Source organism: Cyprinus carpio, chromosome B11 (assembly GCF_018340385.1).
Source record: "Cyprinus carpio isolate SPL01 chromosome B11, ASM1834038v1, whole genome shotgun sequence".
In the NCBI taxonomy this organism is placed as follows: Eukaryota; Metazoa; Chordata; class Actinopteri; order Cypriniformes; family Cyprinidae; genus Cyprinus; species Cyprinus carpio.
In genome coordinates, this window is record NC_056607.1 from 3,286,614 (window position 1) to 3,305,967 (window position 19,354).

At 38.4% G+C, this 19,354-nt stretch overlaps 1 protein-coding gene across 2 annotated transcripts; it reads left to right on the plus strand.

Moving 5' to 3' along the window:
- Positions 1–1,498: 1,498 nt before the first annotated feature.
- On the plus strand, positions 1,499–15,162 carry LOC109071551 (thimet oligopeptidase-like). 2 transcript variants are annotated; one of them, XM_042733382.1, is made up of 13 exons: positions 1,499–1,613; positions 2,474–2,680; positions 4,051–4,199; positions 4,497–4,604; positions 4,700–4,802; positions 4,914–5,074; positions 5,193–5,328; positions 8,375–8,741; positions 11,953–12,154; positions 12,558–12,744; positions 13,319–13,447; positions 14,611–14,747; positions 14,831–15,162. In XM_042733382.1, the coding sequence occupies exons 1-13, from the start codon at positions 1,601–1,603 to the stop codon at positions 14,990–14,992; spliced, it is 2,061 nt and encodes a 686-aa protein (XP_042589316.1). In that variant the 5' UTR covers positions 1,499–1,600; the 3' UTR covers positions 14,993–15,162. The 2 variants fall into 2 exon arrangements, with proteins under 2 accessions (XP_042589316.1, XP_042589317.1); XM_042733383.1 differs by lacking the exon at positions 1,499–1,613 and adding an exon at positions 1,671–1,819.
- The last annotated feature ends 4,192 nt before the right edge of the window (positions 15,163–19,354 follow it).

Consider the following 19,354-nt stretch of genomic DNA (forward strand, 5'->3'; position numbering starts at 1 on the left):
ACAGACATAGAGACAGACATACATAGAGACAGACAGACAGACAGACAGACATAGAGACAGACAGACAGACAGACAGACAGACAGACATAGAGACAGACAGACATACATACAGACAGACAGACAGACAGACAGACAGACAGACAGACAGACATAGAGACAGACAGACAGACAGACATAGAGACAGACAGACAGACAGACATACAGACAGACAGACAGACAGACATAGAGACAGACAGACAGACATACAGACACACAGACAGACAGACAGACAGACAGACAGACAGACAGACATACATGAAGACAGACAGATAGACAGACAGATAGACATAGAGACAGACAGACAGACAGACAGAGACAGACATACAGACAGACAGACAGACATACATAGAGACAGACAGACATACATAGAGATAGACAGACAGACAGACAGACAGACATAGAGACAGACAGACAGACAGACATAGAGACAGACAGACAGACAGACATAGAGACAGACAGACAGTCAGACATAGAGACAGACAGACATAGAGACAGACAGACAGACATACATAGAGACAGACAGACAGACAGACAGACAGACAGACATAGAGACAGACAGACAGACATACATAGAGACAGACAGACAGACAGACAGACAGACATAGAGACAGACAGACAGTCAGACAGACAGACAGACAGACAGACAGACAGACAGACATAGAGACAGACAGACAGACATACATAGAGATAGACAAACAGACAGACAGACAGACAGAGACAGACATACAGATAGACATACAGACAGACAGACAGACATACATAGAGACAGACAGACAGACAGACATACATACATACATAGAGACAGACAGACAGACAGACAGACAGACAGTCAGACAGACATAGAGACAGACAGACAGACATACATAGAGATAGACAGACAGACAGCAAGTCAGACATAGAGACATACAGACAGACAGACAGACAGACAGACAGACATACATAGAGACAGACAGACAGACAGACAGACATACATAGAGACAGACAGACAGACAGACATACATACATACATAGAGACAGACAGACAGACAGACAGACAGTCAGACAGACATAGAGACAGACAGACAGACATACATAGAGATAGACAGACAGACAGCAAGTCAGACATAGAGACATACAGACAGACAGACAGACAGACATAGAGACAGACAGACAGACAGACAGACAGACAGACATAGAGACAGACAGACAGACAGACAGACAGACAGACAGACATACATAGAGACAGACAGACAGACAGTCAGACAGACATAGAGACAGACAGACAGACATACATAGAGATAGACAAACAGACAGACAGACAGACAGAGACAGACATACATAGAGATAGACAGACAGAGACAGACATACATAGAGACAGACAGATAGATAGATAGATAGATAGATAGATAGATAGATAGATAGATAGATAGATAGATAGATAGATAGATAGATAGACGTTGCAGAAGTCCTCAACCAATCGCGGGCTCCACTGAGGATCATGTGACCGGAAGTGTGAGTGAGTGGCTATTATATGTTCTTTGAATCGTTATACACGCGGTGTTTCTGACTAACTGAGAGGAAAATGGCACCTACGGGTAAGAAATACGTGCTACGATAAACTTCAAAAGCATAACTGCTTCGCTTTTAAAGGAAGCCAGAGTAGTGCCGCTGTTGTATTGTGGCTCGTCAGCGCAGTCAGCTAGTAATCGGTGTGTCAGCTGGTGCCGCTAAGCTCCGGTTCCGACAACGAAAACACTGACTGCGGCTCTTGTCTCACACTGACAGGGCCTCAGTTTACACTGTAAGAGATTAGTTAATCAAAATGTTTTCTCTGTTTGCAAAAGCATTTCTTATGTGTTCTGACGCGGCGTTTCTCTTTATAATGTTGGTCTTGGGTCAACCCAAGTAACGTTAAACGCGATATGTTTAAGAAGAGCATGGTTAACGTTAGCTGGTTAACCTTTAAGCTCTAGGATTTATTAGCAAACTTGTCACACGCCCTCAACAATATCACTCATAATGACCGTATCGAGCAGATATCCATGTTCAGTTGGCGCTAAAGAGATAGCAATAACTCTTATTTAACTTATAACTTACTTGTATGATACATAAGTTATGTGCATTAATATGCATGTGTATATAGAAAATATCTTATTGCAATTATTATATTTTATTAAAATATTTTAAGTTGAAATTATAGTTTAAAACAAATAAAATAAATGATCTATTTTAAGTTAATAATAATAATATTAAGCTTTAGAAGTGAAAATTCGCTATCCAAAGGAGTCGACACACTTTTATATATCATGGTTCATTGTGAATACACTGTATAACCAGGTGTTGTTTTACGAATAATAAATGATACGCATCTAGAAACAGGTTCCATATGTAAATCACATTTAAGTTTATACTGTTATAATATTCAGTGTAAGCATCATTGTTTTTGAATGTTCAGGTGAAGTTGTGTTTGGCTCTGGGGACCGGGTCTGTGATGACAACCGTTTGCTCTGGGACCTCACTCCCGACCGGATCCAGCAGCTTACTGAAGAGCTTATTGCCAAGACCAAAAAGGTGTATGACATGGTCGGTGCGCTGGAGGTGTCCAGTGTCAGCTATGAGAACACCCTGAAGGCCCTCGCTGATGTGGAAGTGGAGTACACCGGTAGAAATCAACACCATTATAAATACAATTTAATAATATAAATGTTGCTGAAAAACCTGTCATCTGATTATGTAAAAGGCCTTTTAACATAATTCTAAAAATGTCCCCCCTTCAGGTTCACATGTTTTTATTTGCTTTAATATCTTTATGGATTTTTTAAAAAATTTGTATTTTTTTTAATGAACAATTACTGGACTGAAGCATTTTATCTTTGCTTGATTATCCATACATCATTTAAAAAATAAATTAAGTGTTAGTATCAAATGTGATGCATAAGGCTTTTTAAGAATGTTTGTTTGTATCTTTCAATCATCACTGAGGTGTTTCTTTCCTTTTCAAGTATGAGCTTCATATTCTTCTCTGTGATACTATATGATCTGTAAAAGCTTGATATATTAAATCTAATATGAAAAGACATATGCAAACGGTTTATACCATTTCGTGTTTAACAATAATAATTTATTATATAATAATTCAATAATTAGAATTTAATTTATAATTGAATATAATTTGTGATTATCAAGTAATTTTTATTATTTTTTAAAATTCAATTATGGTAAAGATGTTGTAAACAAAGTGCGTCAGTTTAAAAAAAAAAAAAGTTAGACGAGTTCTTAAAGGGACTAAAATGTCTGTCAAAAAAAATAAATAAATAAATAATTTCAAGCTTTCACAGAGAGATATTGTTTTACCAAAACCAGTCCGATCATAACTACCAAAATGTATTTATTTTTTGGATTTTTTTTTTTTTTAAATTGAAAAAAAAAAAAAAAAAATCTTTTCCATATACTAAATGCTAAGAAGGTTTTTATTAATATTTTATTAATATCGTCCCTAAGGATGCACAAGGGTTAAATAGGGGTTACATATGATGTAACTCTTATTTTACAAAATATTTTCTGATTTTAAATAATGAAATAAATTAATTAACACAATATTTCTGTTAATCAGTTGAGTGGTTGTTTGTTGGTTTTGCATTACTTTTATCCTTATAGTTCAGTCCAGGGGTGACATTTGCAAAGAAACAAATCTATCTTATCTTCTTTTGTAAGCGCCATCAAAAAAAAAGTCTGAGTGTGCAGAAAACTGTGTGTAGTGGTATACGCCATTCAGCACTTTTTGCATAATGACACGCTGACCAGCTCTGCGCTTCGCTATTGTTCAGGTGTTGAATTAGCTGAATTTTAATTCCAGCCAAACAAAAAATTCAAATATGCCCCTTTCTATTCTTTTATTTTATATTTGTTCAATAGATATAATGTTGCATTAATATGCATAGAATCTCTGAGGACCTGCTGATTAAGGTCAAGTATCAAAAACAATCGATTATGTGTTTTCAAAAATGCACTTTTTTTTCTTTCTTTTTGCAGTTCATCGGAACATGCTGGATTTCCCTCAGCATGTGTCCCCCTGTAAGGACGTGCGCACGGCCAGCACTGAAGCCGATAAGAAGCTGTCAGAGTTTGATGTGGAGATGAGTATGAGAGAGGATGTTTATCAGAGAATCGTGGCTCTGGAGGTGAGCAGGGAGCGAGCTCTAACACAGCTCTCTCAGGAACTAAACGCTAGTATCTTTCAGGGACAGAACTGAGGTCTGAGACAGCTGAGAAATCCTGCTAACTGTCACACATTAGCGTGTTGTTCCACCAACTTGTGCATGAAGTTTTGCTACGTATTTATATACAAACAATTAAAGAGGATGTAAGTTTAGAACACCTTTTGTAAACACCTAATTTTTTGAAGCAACTGCATTTTTATGTTATTATGTCTTGTCATTTTTAATGAATTTATGAATAACTTATGTACTTTTTAACAGGAGAAGCTCTCAGATGAGAGTTTAACCCCTGAGGCCAAGCGTTATATGGAGAGACTTATTAAGCTTGGCAAAAGAAACGGCCTCCATCTTCCCAAAGATACACAGGAGGTCAGATATTAAGATCTTTCTTTCAGTTTGCTTTGGAGCAGTAACACATACGCTCTCTTCTAGCCTAAAACAGAGTTTTATATTCCCTGTAACAGGAGATCAAAAAGATCAAGAAGAAAATGAGCACTCTGTGTATCGATTTCAACAAACACCTGAATGAAGATACAACTTGCCTTCATTTCTCTCGTGAGGAACTCGGTGGGTGGACAGAATACTTGCTTTTCAGAGAGACCCTTGGTGCTTGCATGAACAATTATTTTTTCTTCTCTTACATGCAGTTTTGAAAATGTGTATAAATGCTTTTGTTAGGGGGGCTTCCCGAGGATTTCCTTAACTCTCTGGAGAAGGATGACTCAGGAAAACTGAAGCTCACTCTGAAGTATCCTCATTATTTCCCCACCATGAAGAAATGCTTCGTCCCAGAGACACGAAAGAAATTAGAGGAAGCTTTCAACTCGCGTTGCAAAGAGGTCAGACATCCCAGAAATCACCTGTAACCAGAACTAGAATGTTACATGATAACACTATGCTTTAAAATAATTGCAGTGAATTATTTTCATAATGCTACTGTAATGATTCTCCTGACAGGAGAACTCTGCTATCCTGAAGGAGCTTGTAGAGTTGCGCTCTCGGAAGAGCAGCCTGCTGGGCTTCAGCACTCATGCTGACTTTGTGCTTGAGATGAACATGGCCAAGACCTCCAAGACGGTTGCAACTTTCCTTGGTAATGACTGGTATCTTTACATGGAAAAGACAAGAATCTCACATATATAAAATAACACAGTTGAGACTAGAGCTGAAACTCTTAAAATGCTGTTATAGTGTGTAAAAGCAAGCATTTGAGAAAATCTTTTATTTTATTTAATGAAAATTATGCTTGTTTTAAGCAGTGATGCATTCAAAAGTGACTGAGAAGATAATATATAAGAATAAAATATTTCCATTTCAAATAAATGCTTTTAAACTTTCTATTTATCAAAAAATCCTGATAAAATATATTACAGGTTCCACTAAGTATTTGCATCTGTTTGTTTGATGTTTGAATCAGGTCTCCTCTGTTAGAATAGAATTGGCTAGATTACACTGTCCCAAAACATAGGGTCTTAGAAATGAGGTCCTAGAACTGGAGCCTCTGGTATTGCAGGAACATAGTACTGGGTTGCTTTTGTTCAGACCAATGTGAAAATCAACCCATGTTTTTACCCTGCAAACACGCAGAGCTGAAAATAGGCGTTTTCACACTGCGTAGTTATAGGAACTTACTTCTAGGAATTAACCAGCAGGGTCATTCCTAGAGAACCAATTTCTCTCTTCCTGCTGTTTTCATGGTTGCATTCACACCAGCAGCAGGAACTCTGAGGCAGCCGAAAGCGACGTCTTTATTCGCAGTATTTACAAACGTCAAAAACTGGTGAATTGAGAATGCCGTGATCAAAGCTGTTTTTGTTGTGTGAGGGGTAACGGAGATGAAATGTAAGCGCACAGTTTACATGATTGAAAAAGCATGAAAATCATCTCTGGTAGTTCCTATAGAACTGATTTAGACCCTACTCTGAAGTAGAAAGTAATTTAGCTCCCTCAATTGGAGTTTCTAAAATTAATACGTTCCTAGTTCCTGCGGTGCGAACACGACAAAAAGCGGGAACTTCCGCCAATAGTTCTAGGAACTATGAAAAGTTTCTTCCGGAGTGAAAGCGCCTAATGTGAACTGGTGGATCGATAAGAAGATAAATCATTTTAAAAAATCTAAACAGTAAAATGTTTGATATTAAATTAATATAATTAATACTTTTGACTTTGTTTTTGTGAAAATTTGTATCTGAACTGTAAATTATGCTTTTTACAGTCATTTTACAGTTTAATGTTACTATAGAAATTGCCCTACCCTGCTCATATGGTATTCATTTTATTTGTGCAGGTCTAAAAAATGGGGGTGCTCGCTGCTAGATCACAGAAAGCACAGAAAAATCTGATTAATCTATCATGAATACCCAACCAATAACATAGACATTTATTCAGTGTAGAATTATTTATGGTGATGATCCAATCAAGATTTTAAGACATTTATTCAGGGCCTGAATTTCATTTTTGAAAATGAACTCCCCTCTTAGGTGACTCTTGTATATATATATATATATATACACACATATATATATATATATATATATATATATATTTATCTCACCTAAATGTTTGATCATGCACTGCATTTTTGTTTTGACAAAACTCACAAACTTACTCACAGCACAGTCCTGATTTCATGAGCTGTTTGTGAGGCAGTTTTATGCCAGGTTCACACATACTCCATTTGCAGTGCGTATGCAGTCCATGTGTGGTATGTAAGCGGTGCAGAACCGTCACGGACTGCTTTCACACAGGTGTCTGGAACTGATCCATAGCTGTTTACTACAAACACAACATTTATCCATTATTTTGATTTCAAATCCAAACATTGTTACTTAAAATGCTTTGCATTGTGATTCTTTTTTTACACAGTACAGTACTACAATCTTTCATAGATGTTTAAACGCAATAAATATAAGAAACCCATTATTCAGTGCTGTTTAATTTTGCATTTACTTCTGTATGTATATATTAAATTGCTCAAGCAAGTGGCAAAACATTTAAACTACTTTTCTTACATTATCACAAACATTCTAAATTAAAACTTACCATTGACAGAAACAGTCAGCTCTGCTGCCTTTTCTTTTGCATTAATTCTTTTTTACAAGCAATCCTGCGGTTCATAAAGAACTTTGTTTCCCACTTCCACGAGTGCCATCTATTATTGCCTTGTTTATCTAAAAGTGTTCTTTTCCTTTAAACCTAACCAAAAAGCCATAGCCTGTAAAAAAAACTGTAAAAAAAAAACACTTTAGACTTTAATAATATGCATTCATGGTGTAATTACTACATTTTTGTGTCAATGCGCTGTTATTGTTACGTTATCGCAGCGAAAATAGACTCGGTGCGAAAACGATCTCTGCTCTGCTGCAGACGCACCGCTCCTGAAGCGCACTGACGGACAGCAACCGTGTGCAGTGTGAATGCTTTAATCTGTTAACATGAGCGCATATACACTGCAAACGGTGTAATGTGAACCTGACATTATTATTTGTGTGCGCTGCGAGTGTGCGTGAGCGCACGATCTCCAGGAGAGCGTGTGAGCGCTGAATGGTTTAAACGCTGGCGAGAATTAAAAAGAAATGCAATTTATAAACTTTAGTAACGGTGCGACACTGCCTCGATTGTGCAAGTGACAATCCCTGTGTCAACTGTGCAGAGTGCAGCTTGCTTATAGTGCAGACGCGATGTGATTTGAAGATATTTGCGCATTTTGAGAGAAAAAGAGAGTGTGCGGTGATTTACTCATGGTGTTTGTAAAATTATGTTTCACAGAAAGTTTTCAAATTACTATTTATTTAAAACAGAAATATGAATTTTTCCTCACCTTCAGCATTATAATTATTTCACCCACACCGGACAGAGACTGAGATTGTGCCGCTGTATGTCATGCCAAATCTTTCACAGCAGGTGTGTCATCAGCTCAAGATCGGCCTTTATAAAAACCGCCGATCAAATATCCCAAAGCGATTATCCGCCTTTAGTGATCGTTAGCCAATCAGTTGGAGAACCCCTACTTAAAAAGGTCTTAAAGTCTTAAAATTGAGCTCAAAAATCTTGCAGCAACCCTGTTCTCTGTTGAATGTAGTAATTTAGTACATCTTTGTCTAACACTTTGTCTTTCCATTATCTCCTGCACACTGTAGAGGATCTGGCCCATAAACTGAAGCCCCTGGGTGAGCAGGAGAAGGCTGTGATTTTGAAGCTGAAGGAACAGGAGAGCCAGAAGAGGAATCTGCCCTTCACTGGAGAACTCCACGCCTGGGACACGCGCTACTACATGACCCAGGTGGAGGAGACCCAGTATGCAGTGGATCAAAACCAGCTGAAGGAGTATTTCCCAATGGAGGTGGTGACCAAGGGCCTATTGGACATCTATCAGGAGCTGCTCAATCTCACCTTCCAGCAGGTGGAGGGTGCACCTGTCTGGCACGATGATGTTACGCTGTACTGCGTTAAAGACCGCACCTCCGGCCAGGTCGTGGGCCAGTTTTATCTGGATCTTTTCCCCAGGTGAGCACTCACACTTGTATTTTACAGAATTTTTTTTCTGGTGATGATGCCGGGAGATCTGAATGTTTTTCTCAAATTGGGATCCAGGGACCTGAATCACAAAAACATTCTTAGAACTGTTTTAACAAGGTAACTCTGTAGGGCAAGCAAGCTACTGCCAAACCAACCGGGACAGGTTTTAAGATATTTTGGATGAAAACTGGGAGGCTTGTGACTGTCTCATAGACTGCCAAGTAAATTACACTGTCAAGGTCCAGAAAAGTATGAAAGACATTGTCTAAATAGTCCATCTGCACTGAGTGGTTCAATCTGAATTATATGAAGCGACGAGAACACTTTTTGTGTCCAAAGAAAAAATATTGATTCACTTCCTGCAAGCGCGCTCATGAGTTCATGAGCTGACCACGACGCATGCGTATAGAGGAAACATGCCTCAGACGAGTGGGCCTCAGATCACACGTGACGCATGCCCCGCGACCTGCTAATGTAGAGGCAATGGGTTCATCTCTAACGTCACTGAATCTGCTGTTAAAAATTAGCCATCCATTCATCATATCATCATGCAAAACTAAGTAATTATACCATTCAGAAGCATTTAATCTGCGGAATACAGGTGCTGGTCATATAATTAGAATATCATCAAAAAGTTGATTTATTTCACTAATTCCATTCCATTGATGATGACAACTAAGGAAAATCCCAAATTCAGTATCTCAGAAAATTAGAATATTACTAAAGACCAATACAAAGAAAGGATTTTTAGAAATCTTGGCCAACTGAAAAGTATGAACATGAAAAGTATGAGCATGTACAGCACTCAATACTTAGTTGGGGCTCCTTTTGCATGAATTACTGCAGCAATGCGGCGGTGCATGGAGTCGATCAGTCTGTGGCTCTTCTCAGGTGTTATTAGAGCCCAGCTTGCTCTGATAGTGGCCTTCAGCTCTTCTGCATTCTTGGGTCTGGCATATCGCATCTTCCTCTTCACAATACCCCATAGATTTTCTATGGGATTAAGGTCAGGTGAGTTTGCTGGCCAATTAAGAACAGGGATACCATGGTCCTTAAACCAGGTACTGGTAGCTTTGGCACTATGTGCAGGTGCCAAGTCCTGTTGGAAAATGAAATCTGCATTTCCATAAAGTTGGTCAGCAGCAGGAATCATGAAGTGCTCTAAAACTTCCTGGTGTACGGCTCTGTTGACCTTGGACCTCAGAAAACACAGTGGACCAACACCAGCAGATGATATGGCACCCCAAACCATCACTGACTGTGAAAACTTTACACTGGACCTCAAGCAACGTGGATTGTGTGCCTCTCCTCTCTTCCTCCAGACTCTGGGACCCTGATTTCCAAAGGAAATACAAAATTTACTTTCATCAGAGAACATAACTTTGGACCACTCAGCAACAGTTCAGTCCTTTTTGAAGCGAGATGCTTCTGACGCTGTCTATTGTTTAAGAGTGGTTTGACACAAGTAATGCGACAGCTGAAACCCATGTCTTGCATACGTCTGTGCGTAGTGGTTCTTGAAGCACTGACTCCAGCTGCAGTCCACTCTTTGTGAATCTCCCCCACATTTTTGAATGGGTTTTGTTTCACAATCCTCTCCAGGGTGCGGTTATCCCTATTGCTTGTACACTTTTTTTCTATCACCATCTTTTCCTTCCCTTCACCTCTCTATTAATGTGCTTGGACACAGAGCTCTGTGAACAGCCAGCCTCTTTTGCAATGACCTTTTGTGTCTTGCCCTCCCTGAGCAATGTGTCAATGGTCGTCTTTTGGACAACTGTCAAGTCAGCAGTCTTCCCTATGATTGTGTAGCCTACAGAACTAGACTGAGAGACCATTTAAAGGCCTTTGCTGGTGTTTTGAGTTAATTAGCTGATTAGAGTGAGGCACGAGGTGTCTTCAATATTGAACCTTTTCACAATATTAAAATTTTCTGAGATACTGAATTTGGGATTGTCCTTAGTTGTCAGTTATAAGCATCAAAATTAAAAGTAAAATAAACATTTGAAATATATCAGTCTGTGTGTAATGAATGAATATAATATACAAGTTTCACTTTTTGAATGGAATTAGTGAAATAAATCAACTTTTTGATGATATTCTAATTATATGGCCAGCACCTGTATAATATGTAAAATAAAAAATTTCATATCAGCAGCATATTCGATATCTGCGACAGGCTCATATTGGCTGATAATATCGGCAAAACTATATATTGGTCGGGCTCTAGTTTAAATAAATTGAAGATAGTGAACTGAAATGTTTTTTTATTTTTCCTAAACAAAAATATAATTTTTTTTTAATAACATTTTAGTTAATTATAACTTAATAAAATGTTAAAAATAATTTTTAACCATTTTCATTACCATTTTCATCAGTCATTTATAAACATTGAAATTATACAAAATGCAATACAAATGTTTTAATGATGAATTGAATTAATTGGTTCTATAAGTTGTTGAAATATTAACATTTAAAAACAGTGGCCTGTTTTTACGATTGATCTTTTCAAACATGCATTAAATAATAAAAACAACAAGTTAAGTAAACATATAATCAGTATTTAGGATAGTTGATATATTTAGTCCTCTAGAGAAAAGAATGCAAAATGACATTTATGGTTTGAATTCATTTATACAGTAGACAAAATTCTAAAGCTAAGACTTTGTTTCATATCAAAAGTAACAAAGCACAAAGATATTTAAAAAAGTTTTGTTCAGACATCAACTACAGACAACAGCACAGACTAAACAGACAGTCAAAACGCATCAGAGAATCGCTAATTATTGGAAGCCCGTTTAAACTGTTGGCTGAAACATAAAATTCAAAAATAACAAAAGGTTGGGGAACTTTTGAACTTTCATCACTGCATCACTCATTCATGCATCCTTTCCGGTAAACGCTCAAATAACACTAAAAGCTTTCAGTTTCTTCTTATGAAAAAAATTAAATGTTCTTAAAATATTAACTAGGAATGATCAGTAATACTTACAATGTTTTTTTTTTGTTTGTTTTTTTTTTACAAGAATTGCACTTGAAATTTATCTTAATACATTTCTTAACATTTTTATGAATCCAGCCCCTGTATCTTGAGGTTTACAAGGGCTTCATTGCCTGATTTCTGAGACGTAGAACCCATTCTCATCCTGAACGCTGAGCTTTATCTAGATTATTTGCTAATTCTTCATTATCCCTGCAGGGAGGGGAAGTACGGCCATGCCGCATGTTTTGGCCTGCAGCCTGGCTGTTTGCTCCCAGATGGGACCAGGCAGATGGCTGTGGCTGCCATGGTGGCTAACTTCAGCAAGCCCACTGCTGACGCGCCGTCCCTGCTGCAGCACGATGAAGTGGAAACGTACTTCCATGAGTTTGGACATGTGATGCACCAGCTTTGTGCTCAGGTCTGAATAAGGCTTTCAGTGAGCTTTAGGTTGCAACTATTTTGCAGTCTAGTGCTGTCAAACGATTAATCACGATTAATCGCATCCAAAATAAAAAGGTTTTGTTTACATATGTATGTGTGCTGTGTATATTTATGTATATATAAATACACACACATGCATGTATATATTTAAAAAAAATAGGCTGTTTATGTATTAAATTTATTTATTTATAATATAAATTATATGAATATATAGACATGTAAATATTTTAAAAACATACTGTATGTGTGTGTTTATATATACATAATAAATATACACAGAACACACATATTATGCAAACAAAATCTTTTATTTTGTATGCGATTAATCATTTGACAGCACTATGTGAAGGTTAAATATGGACGTTCTTCTGTTCGTTCAGGCTGACTTTGCGATGTTTAGCGGGACTCATGTGGAGAGGGATTTTGTGGAAGCTCCGTCCCAGATGTTGGAGAACTGGGTCTGGGAGAAGGAGCCCCTGCAGCGCATGTCCAAGCACTACAAAACAGGAAACCCCATTCCAGAGGAGCTTCTGGACAAACTCATCAAGTCTAGACTTGCTAACACAGGTGACCGTAGAACACACATTGGTCATTTCCACAATAAAAACGGAAACTGATCACACACTAGCTACAAGTTAACGTAACAAATGTTTACTCTCTTTGCTCACACTTTCCTAGTCTTATTTTGAACGATTGGGTAAATTATTTTTTGAAGGAAAAAAATTGTCGGTCACTTTATTTTAAAGTCCAATTCTTGCCATTAACCAACCATTAATTATGATTTTGCCTCAATAAACTACTAATTTGCTGCTTATTAATAGTTAATATGGTAGTTGTTAAGTTTAGGTGTGGGGTAGGATTAGGGATGTAGAATATTGTCATGAAGAATAAGTGCTTTATAAGTACTAATAAACAGCCAATATGTCAATAATATGCACGATAATACACAACTACTTAATAGTGGTCCCTATACTAAAGTGTTACTAAATTGTCTTTGTAAGCTGTTTTTCCACAATGCAATAACACTGAGATGACTTTCTGTTCTGGTTTGTAACGCCCACTTTTCACAATTTAAAAAAGTCCCGTCCTTAAACATTTTTTAAATCCTCTGGCCTACTAACTTTTTCTTCCTGTTTTTCAGGACTGTTCAACTTGAGGCAGATTGTTCTGGCTAAGGTGGACCAGGCTTTGCACACAAAGAGTGGGCTCGACCCGGCTGAGGAGTATGCCAGACTTTGCCTGGACCTCCTGGGAATTCCTGCCTCACCGGGTAAAATGAGATTTAGGCCTCAGCAATATAAGAAAAATCCTTATACAGGTGTGCACATTAGTGGTGCACATGCACAACCTAAAAAAAATTTAATAAAAATGTGCTGTGTAAATAAATAAGACTGCTTATTTGAGTACCGACATGGTTGACAAGCTGTTACTGCACAATCACTGTTTTAGATCGACTAACTGTAATACTGTACAAGATTTCCATTCCAAATGAAAGCATAAATGTGACCCTGGAGCACAAAACCAGTCATAAGTAGCATGGGTATATTTTTAGTAACAGCCAACAATACATTGTTTGGGTCAAAGTTATCGATTTTTATTTTATGCCAAAAGTCATTAGAATATTAAGTAAAGATCATATTCCATTTAGATATTTTGTAAATTTCCTACTGTAAATATATCAAAACATAATTTTTGATTATATGCATTGCTAAGAACTTCACTTGGACAAATTTAGATTTTTTTTTTTTTTGCACTCTCAGATTCCAGATATTCAAATAGTTAAATGTCAGCCAAATATTGTCCTATCCTAACAAACCATACATCAATGAAAAGCTTATTTATTCAGATTTCAGATGATGTATAAATCTCAGTTTCAAAAAATTGACCCTTATGACTGGTTTTGTGGTCCTGGGTCACAAATATTGGCTATGCGCTGCCAGTTTCAGAGCGGAAAATGCTAAATATTCACTGACGTGCTTTACTCAGCAGCGCTAAAACTGGCAGCGCATTTGCCGGCAACTCACCAAAATAAAAGCTTTCTGATTTTAGGTTTGAAAATGTCAGAAATTATTATAAAAAAAGAGTTAATATTACCATTTAGCATTGTATTTTTAAGTGTACTATTAAATAATTGTATTTTTATTTAATACTCCTTTTTTATTTTCAAATATAGTAGTAGTATCACACTTTGTTTATTATTATTATTAAAAATAAACTAAATAAAGTGCAATAATACTATTATTACTGTTATTAATTAATTTATTTTTTATAGTAATATTTAATGGGTCACATTGAGCAGTGTGAGCACTAAACCAAATCTCCAGGTGCTCTCATGAGAACCAGACCTGACAATATATTGTGAAATGGTTTCCGTGGCGATACTGGCTGAAGGAACCTTCCTATTTTTTCCTTGGTTTTTTGGTGCTCTTACAGGGACAAATATGCCTGCTACCTTCGGTCACCTGGCAGGAGGATATGATGCTCAGTACTACGGTTACTTGTGGAGTGAAGTCTTCTCCATGGATATGTTCTATGCCCGTTTCAAACTAGAAGGCATCATGGACCCTAAGGTTAGATTAACCAATAGTGCTGGTGAATCCTGTGTGTAAATGTCCTTTTATGTTTTTACTCATGTTTCTATGTTGTCTCGCAGGTGGGTCTGGACTACAGGAAGTGCATTCTGAAGCCTGGAGGATCTGAGGATGCTGCTGACATGTTGAAGAAGTTCCTGGGAAGAGAACCCAAACAGGATGCTTTCCTCCTCAGCAAAGGACTCACGGTTGAGCTGGAGCCGGGCAAGCCCTGTGCCTGCTGACTGCCTGAATGTTAGGCTAAGCCCTTAAAGCCTCAGACTTATACCTCCTATTAAACCCAAAACGCTCATTCACTTATTACAAGAGCTTTCACTATGAAAGTTTGAAGCGTTGTTTTAAAATTTAAAATGGTATTGACATCTGTCTAAAAAAAAAAAATCTACAAATGACACTCTTGTTGTGTTTTAACTGTTTTCTGTTGAGCGTAATGAATTCCCTGTGGAAAAATGGCAAGGAGCTGCTTCAGTGCACTCATAACACATAATTTGGCATATGTCACATACGGGGCTCCAGCTACATGATTAACAGCAGGTCACCAGACAGCAGTATCTTTGCTTTGTTTTAATGGGAGATTCTCACAAACACATGTCCAGCTCACATCCCGCCCCAAAATCACAAGAAGAAGAAAAAAAAAACATTTTGCATAAAGAAAGCTTTAAAGGAAATGGTTTGTTTTTGTTTGTTTTTCATTTTTTTAGCTTTTGTTTTCTTCACCTGTGACTTTGACTTGACTTAACATTTGACTTGAGTTTATTTTATAATTCCCTTTTTTTCCTTAATGGTCATTCTGTAAACATAATACACTGAGGAGTAACACTTTAATGTGATAGTCCACGTTAGACATTTTGTCTTAAAAAAGGTCTTAAAAAGTCTTACATTTGAGCTTAAAAAATCTAGCAGAAACCCTTAAGTAATTTTGCAACTACATGTCAAACTGGCTGCTTAAAGGGATAGTTCACCCAAAAATGAAAATGTGATGTTTATCTGCTTACCCCCACGGCATCCAAGATGGTGGTGACTTTGTCTCTTCAGTAGAACACAAACAGAGATTTTTAAATCAAACCGTTGCAGTCTGTCAGTCGTATAATGGAAGTGAATGGGGGTGAACAAAGGCATCCTGTAGCGAATCAATGCGTTTGTGTAAGAAAAAATGTAATATTCCGAATATAATAATGAGGTGTACACGGAAGCAGTTCCGGGCGGATGACGTATGAGGTCGGCAGTGCGCATGCTTCTCTCAGAAGTGAAGCTCACGGTAGTGCAGCGGAGAGATCAAAATAAAACAACGGTTACAAATTAGAAGTTCAAATCAAGGATTTGTAAAGAGCGTTTCGATACAAACCAAGAGGAGACTGGTTTTCATTTGCCTCCTACGTCATCAGCCCGGAGCTGCTTCCGTGTACAACTGTTGGCGCAAGCTACATTAAATTGGTTATTATGTTTGAAATATAGATATTTTTCTTAAAAAAATGCATAGATTCAATACAGGGTGCCTTTGTTCACCCTCCCTGAGCCGTCTGAGGCACTTATTATTATGAATGGATGCGCTTTATTTCACTTCTTTTGGACTGATGCACTGCAACACCCGCTGAGTGGCATTAAACAGCTTGGAAGATCAAAGACAATTTTTTTTATATAACTCCGATTGGATTCGTTGGAAAGAAGAAAGTCACATACACCTAGGATGCCTTGAGGGTGAGTAATTCCTGGGCTAAAATTAAACTTTAAATGAAAAACAATAATTAAAATTATTTGGTCACAGAATCAGAATCAGAATGAGCTTTATTCCCAGGTATGTTTACACATACGAGGAATTTGTGTTCGTGACAGAAGCTCCGCAGTGCGACAGAACAAAAAACACATAATAAAGAATAAAAAATACTAATAAGTAGGTAAGGAATTACAATATACAGATTGAAAATTGTATGTGCAGGTATATTACAATAGGCAGTTATGTATGTACAGGTATATTATGTGCAAAAATTTAAGTGTACACTAAGTATGTGTGTTAGATAAATAAGTGTATGTGTATATAAATATAAATAGTGTTGTGTGTTCTACAGTTATTATCAAGTGTTCATTAGATGGATAGCCTGAGGGAAGAAACTATTCCTGTGTCTGGCCGTTCTGGTGCTCAGGGCTCTGTAGCGTCAGATGGCAACAGTTCAAAGAGGGAGTGTGCTGGATGTGAGGGGTCCAGAGTGATTTTGCCAGCTCTTTTGCTCACTCTGGATAAGTACAGTTCTTGAATAGAAGGGAGGGTTGTAACGATGATTCTCTCAGCAGTCCGGACTACCCTCTGTAGTCTTCTGAGGTCAGATTTAGAAGCTGAGCTGAACCAGACAGTTACTGAAGTGCAGAGGACAGACTCAATGATGGCGGAGTAGAACTGTTTCAGCAGCTCCTGTGGCAGGTTAAACTTCCTCAGCTGGCGGAGGAAGTACAACCTCTGCTGGGCCTTTTTCACAATGGAGTCAATGTGAATGTCCCACTTCAGGTCCTGAGAGAGAGTGGTGCCCAGGAACCCGAATGACTCCACTGCAGTCACAGTGCTGTTCATGATGGTGAGTGGGGGGAGAGCAGGAGGGGTTTCTAATGAAGTCCACTATCATCATCTGTTTTGAGCGTGTTAAGCTCCAGGTTGTTGAGAGTGCACCAGACAGCCAGCTCTTTAACCTCCTGTCTGTAAGCAGACTCGTCACCGTCCTGAATGAGGCCGATGAGTGTGGTGTCATCTGCAAACTTCAGGAGATTGACAGAGGGGTCCTTAGATGTGCAATCATTGGTGTACAGGGAGAAGAGAAATGGGGAGAGAACACAGCCCTGGGGAGCTCCAGTGCTGATTGTACGGGTGCTGGATGTGTATTTTCCCAACCTCACTAACTGCTGCCTGTCTGTCAGGAAGCTGTTGATCCACTGACAAACGGAGGTGGGCACGGAGAGCTGAGTTAGTTTGGGCAGGAGAAGGTTTGGGACGATAGTGTTAAAGGCCGAGCTGAAGTCCACAAACAGGATCCTCACATAAGTCCCTGGTCTGTCTAGGTGTTGCAGAACATAATGCAGTCCAATGTTTACTGCATCGTCCACAGACCTGTTTGCTCTGTAGGCAAACTGAAGAGGATCCAGCAAGGGTCTAGTAATGTCCTTCGGGTGGGCCAGCACCAGTTTTTCAAATGACTTTATGACTACAGACGTTAAAGCCACAGGCCTGTAGTCATTTAGTCCTGTAATTTTGGATTTCTTTGGGATGGGGATGATGGTGGGGCGTTTGAAGCATGAAGGGACTTCACACAGCTCCAGTGATCTGTTGAAGATCTGTGTGAAGATGGGGGCTAGCTGGTCAGCATAGGATTTCAGACAGGTTGGTGTAACACAGTCTGGGCCTGGTGCTTTTTTCCTTTTCTGCTTCCGGAAGACCTGGCGCACCGCGTCTTCGCTTATCTGTATTGCAGGTGTGGGGGAGAGGAGGGTTGCAGGAGGTGTGAATGTGAGAGCGGTTGTTTGGAGAGGTGTTCAGGACGGGTTGCAAGAGTTGTGAATGGTGTGAACGGTTGTTTGGAGAGGTGTTTAGGGCGGGTTGCAAGAGTTGTGAATGGTGTGAACAGTTGTTTGGAGAGGCGCTCAGGGGAGGTGATGGGTGTTCAGATCGTCTGCTAGTTGTTTGATTCTCCACAGTGCTGGGGGATGGTGTCTTGTAGTTGGTGATCTCTTTCAGACTTTTCCACACAGTATGTTTTAAGGTCAAATTCTTGCTATATTAACAAACCATTAACTATATAATTTTTTTGTAATTTTTTTTTTTTTTGCCTCAATGTACTGCTAATTTGCTGCTTATTTATAGTTAGTCCTGGCTCCTGGACCTTTTTCCTGATCCCATCCCCTTTCTCTCTCACTTTGCTTCCTGTCAACTAACTGTCCTATTATAATAAAGGCCAAAAAAAATTGAATTAAAATGAACATATTACATAAATATTGCACAATCCTGCCTGGGGCAGAGTAAGTTTCGACCGTGACTCTTATAATCAACCTGACACCCTATTCCTCAGTGAGTTAGACTTTGGTTATTCTCTCTCAGGACTGAATGGATCTGCACACATTAGAGAGGCTTGAAACAAACAACACAGAGTAACAATTAACGCATGCATAATAAAATCACCTGCTCCATTTGGATCCTCCTCGGTATCAACAGGTTCACATCAATATTTGCCATTTAAAATCAGCAAAATGATTCCACAGATTTTTACATTTCTAATTAGAAATTAAAAGCAGCCATCTATGCCTTTATACACTTCAGGTTAATTTAACATGTGGCAGTTGCTCATCTCCAGCGTCTGATCTCAGCGTCTGATTACGCGGGTCGTAAACACCAGGTCTCTCTCGAACTTCCTGATCTCTGTGGATGAAATGACGGGTGCAGAGAACAAACAAATGAGCTGGAGTGCTTCGCAACAGAGCTGTTTTCTTTTCCTTATTACTGTGAGAACATATTCTTCATCTAATTAATATTTGGCTTTCAGATTATTTCTTCACTTCTCAAATTAAGCAGTGATGCTCAGTATTTCTGGAGCTTTTTGTTCGATGTT

Bases quoted from the DNA above. Each gene is read 5' to 3' on its own strand.
- LOC109071551 (XM_042733382.1), top strand. The intron at 8,742-11,952 runs GTGAGCACTCAC...TTATCCCTGCAG, and splicing joins TATCTGGATCTTTTCCCCAG to GGAGGGGAAGTACGGCCATG. The intron at 12,155-12,557 runs GTCTGAATAAGG...CTGTTCGTTCAG, and splicing joins TGCACCAGCTTTGTGCTCAG to GCTGACTTTGCGATGTTTAG.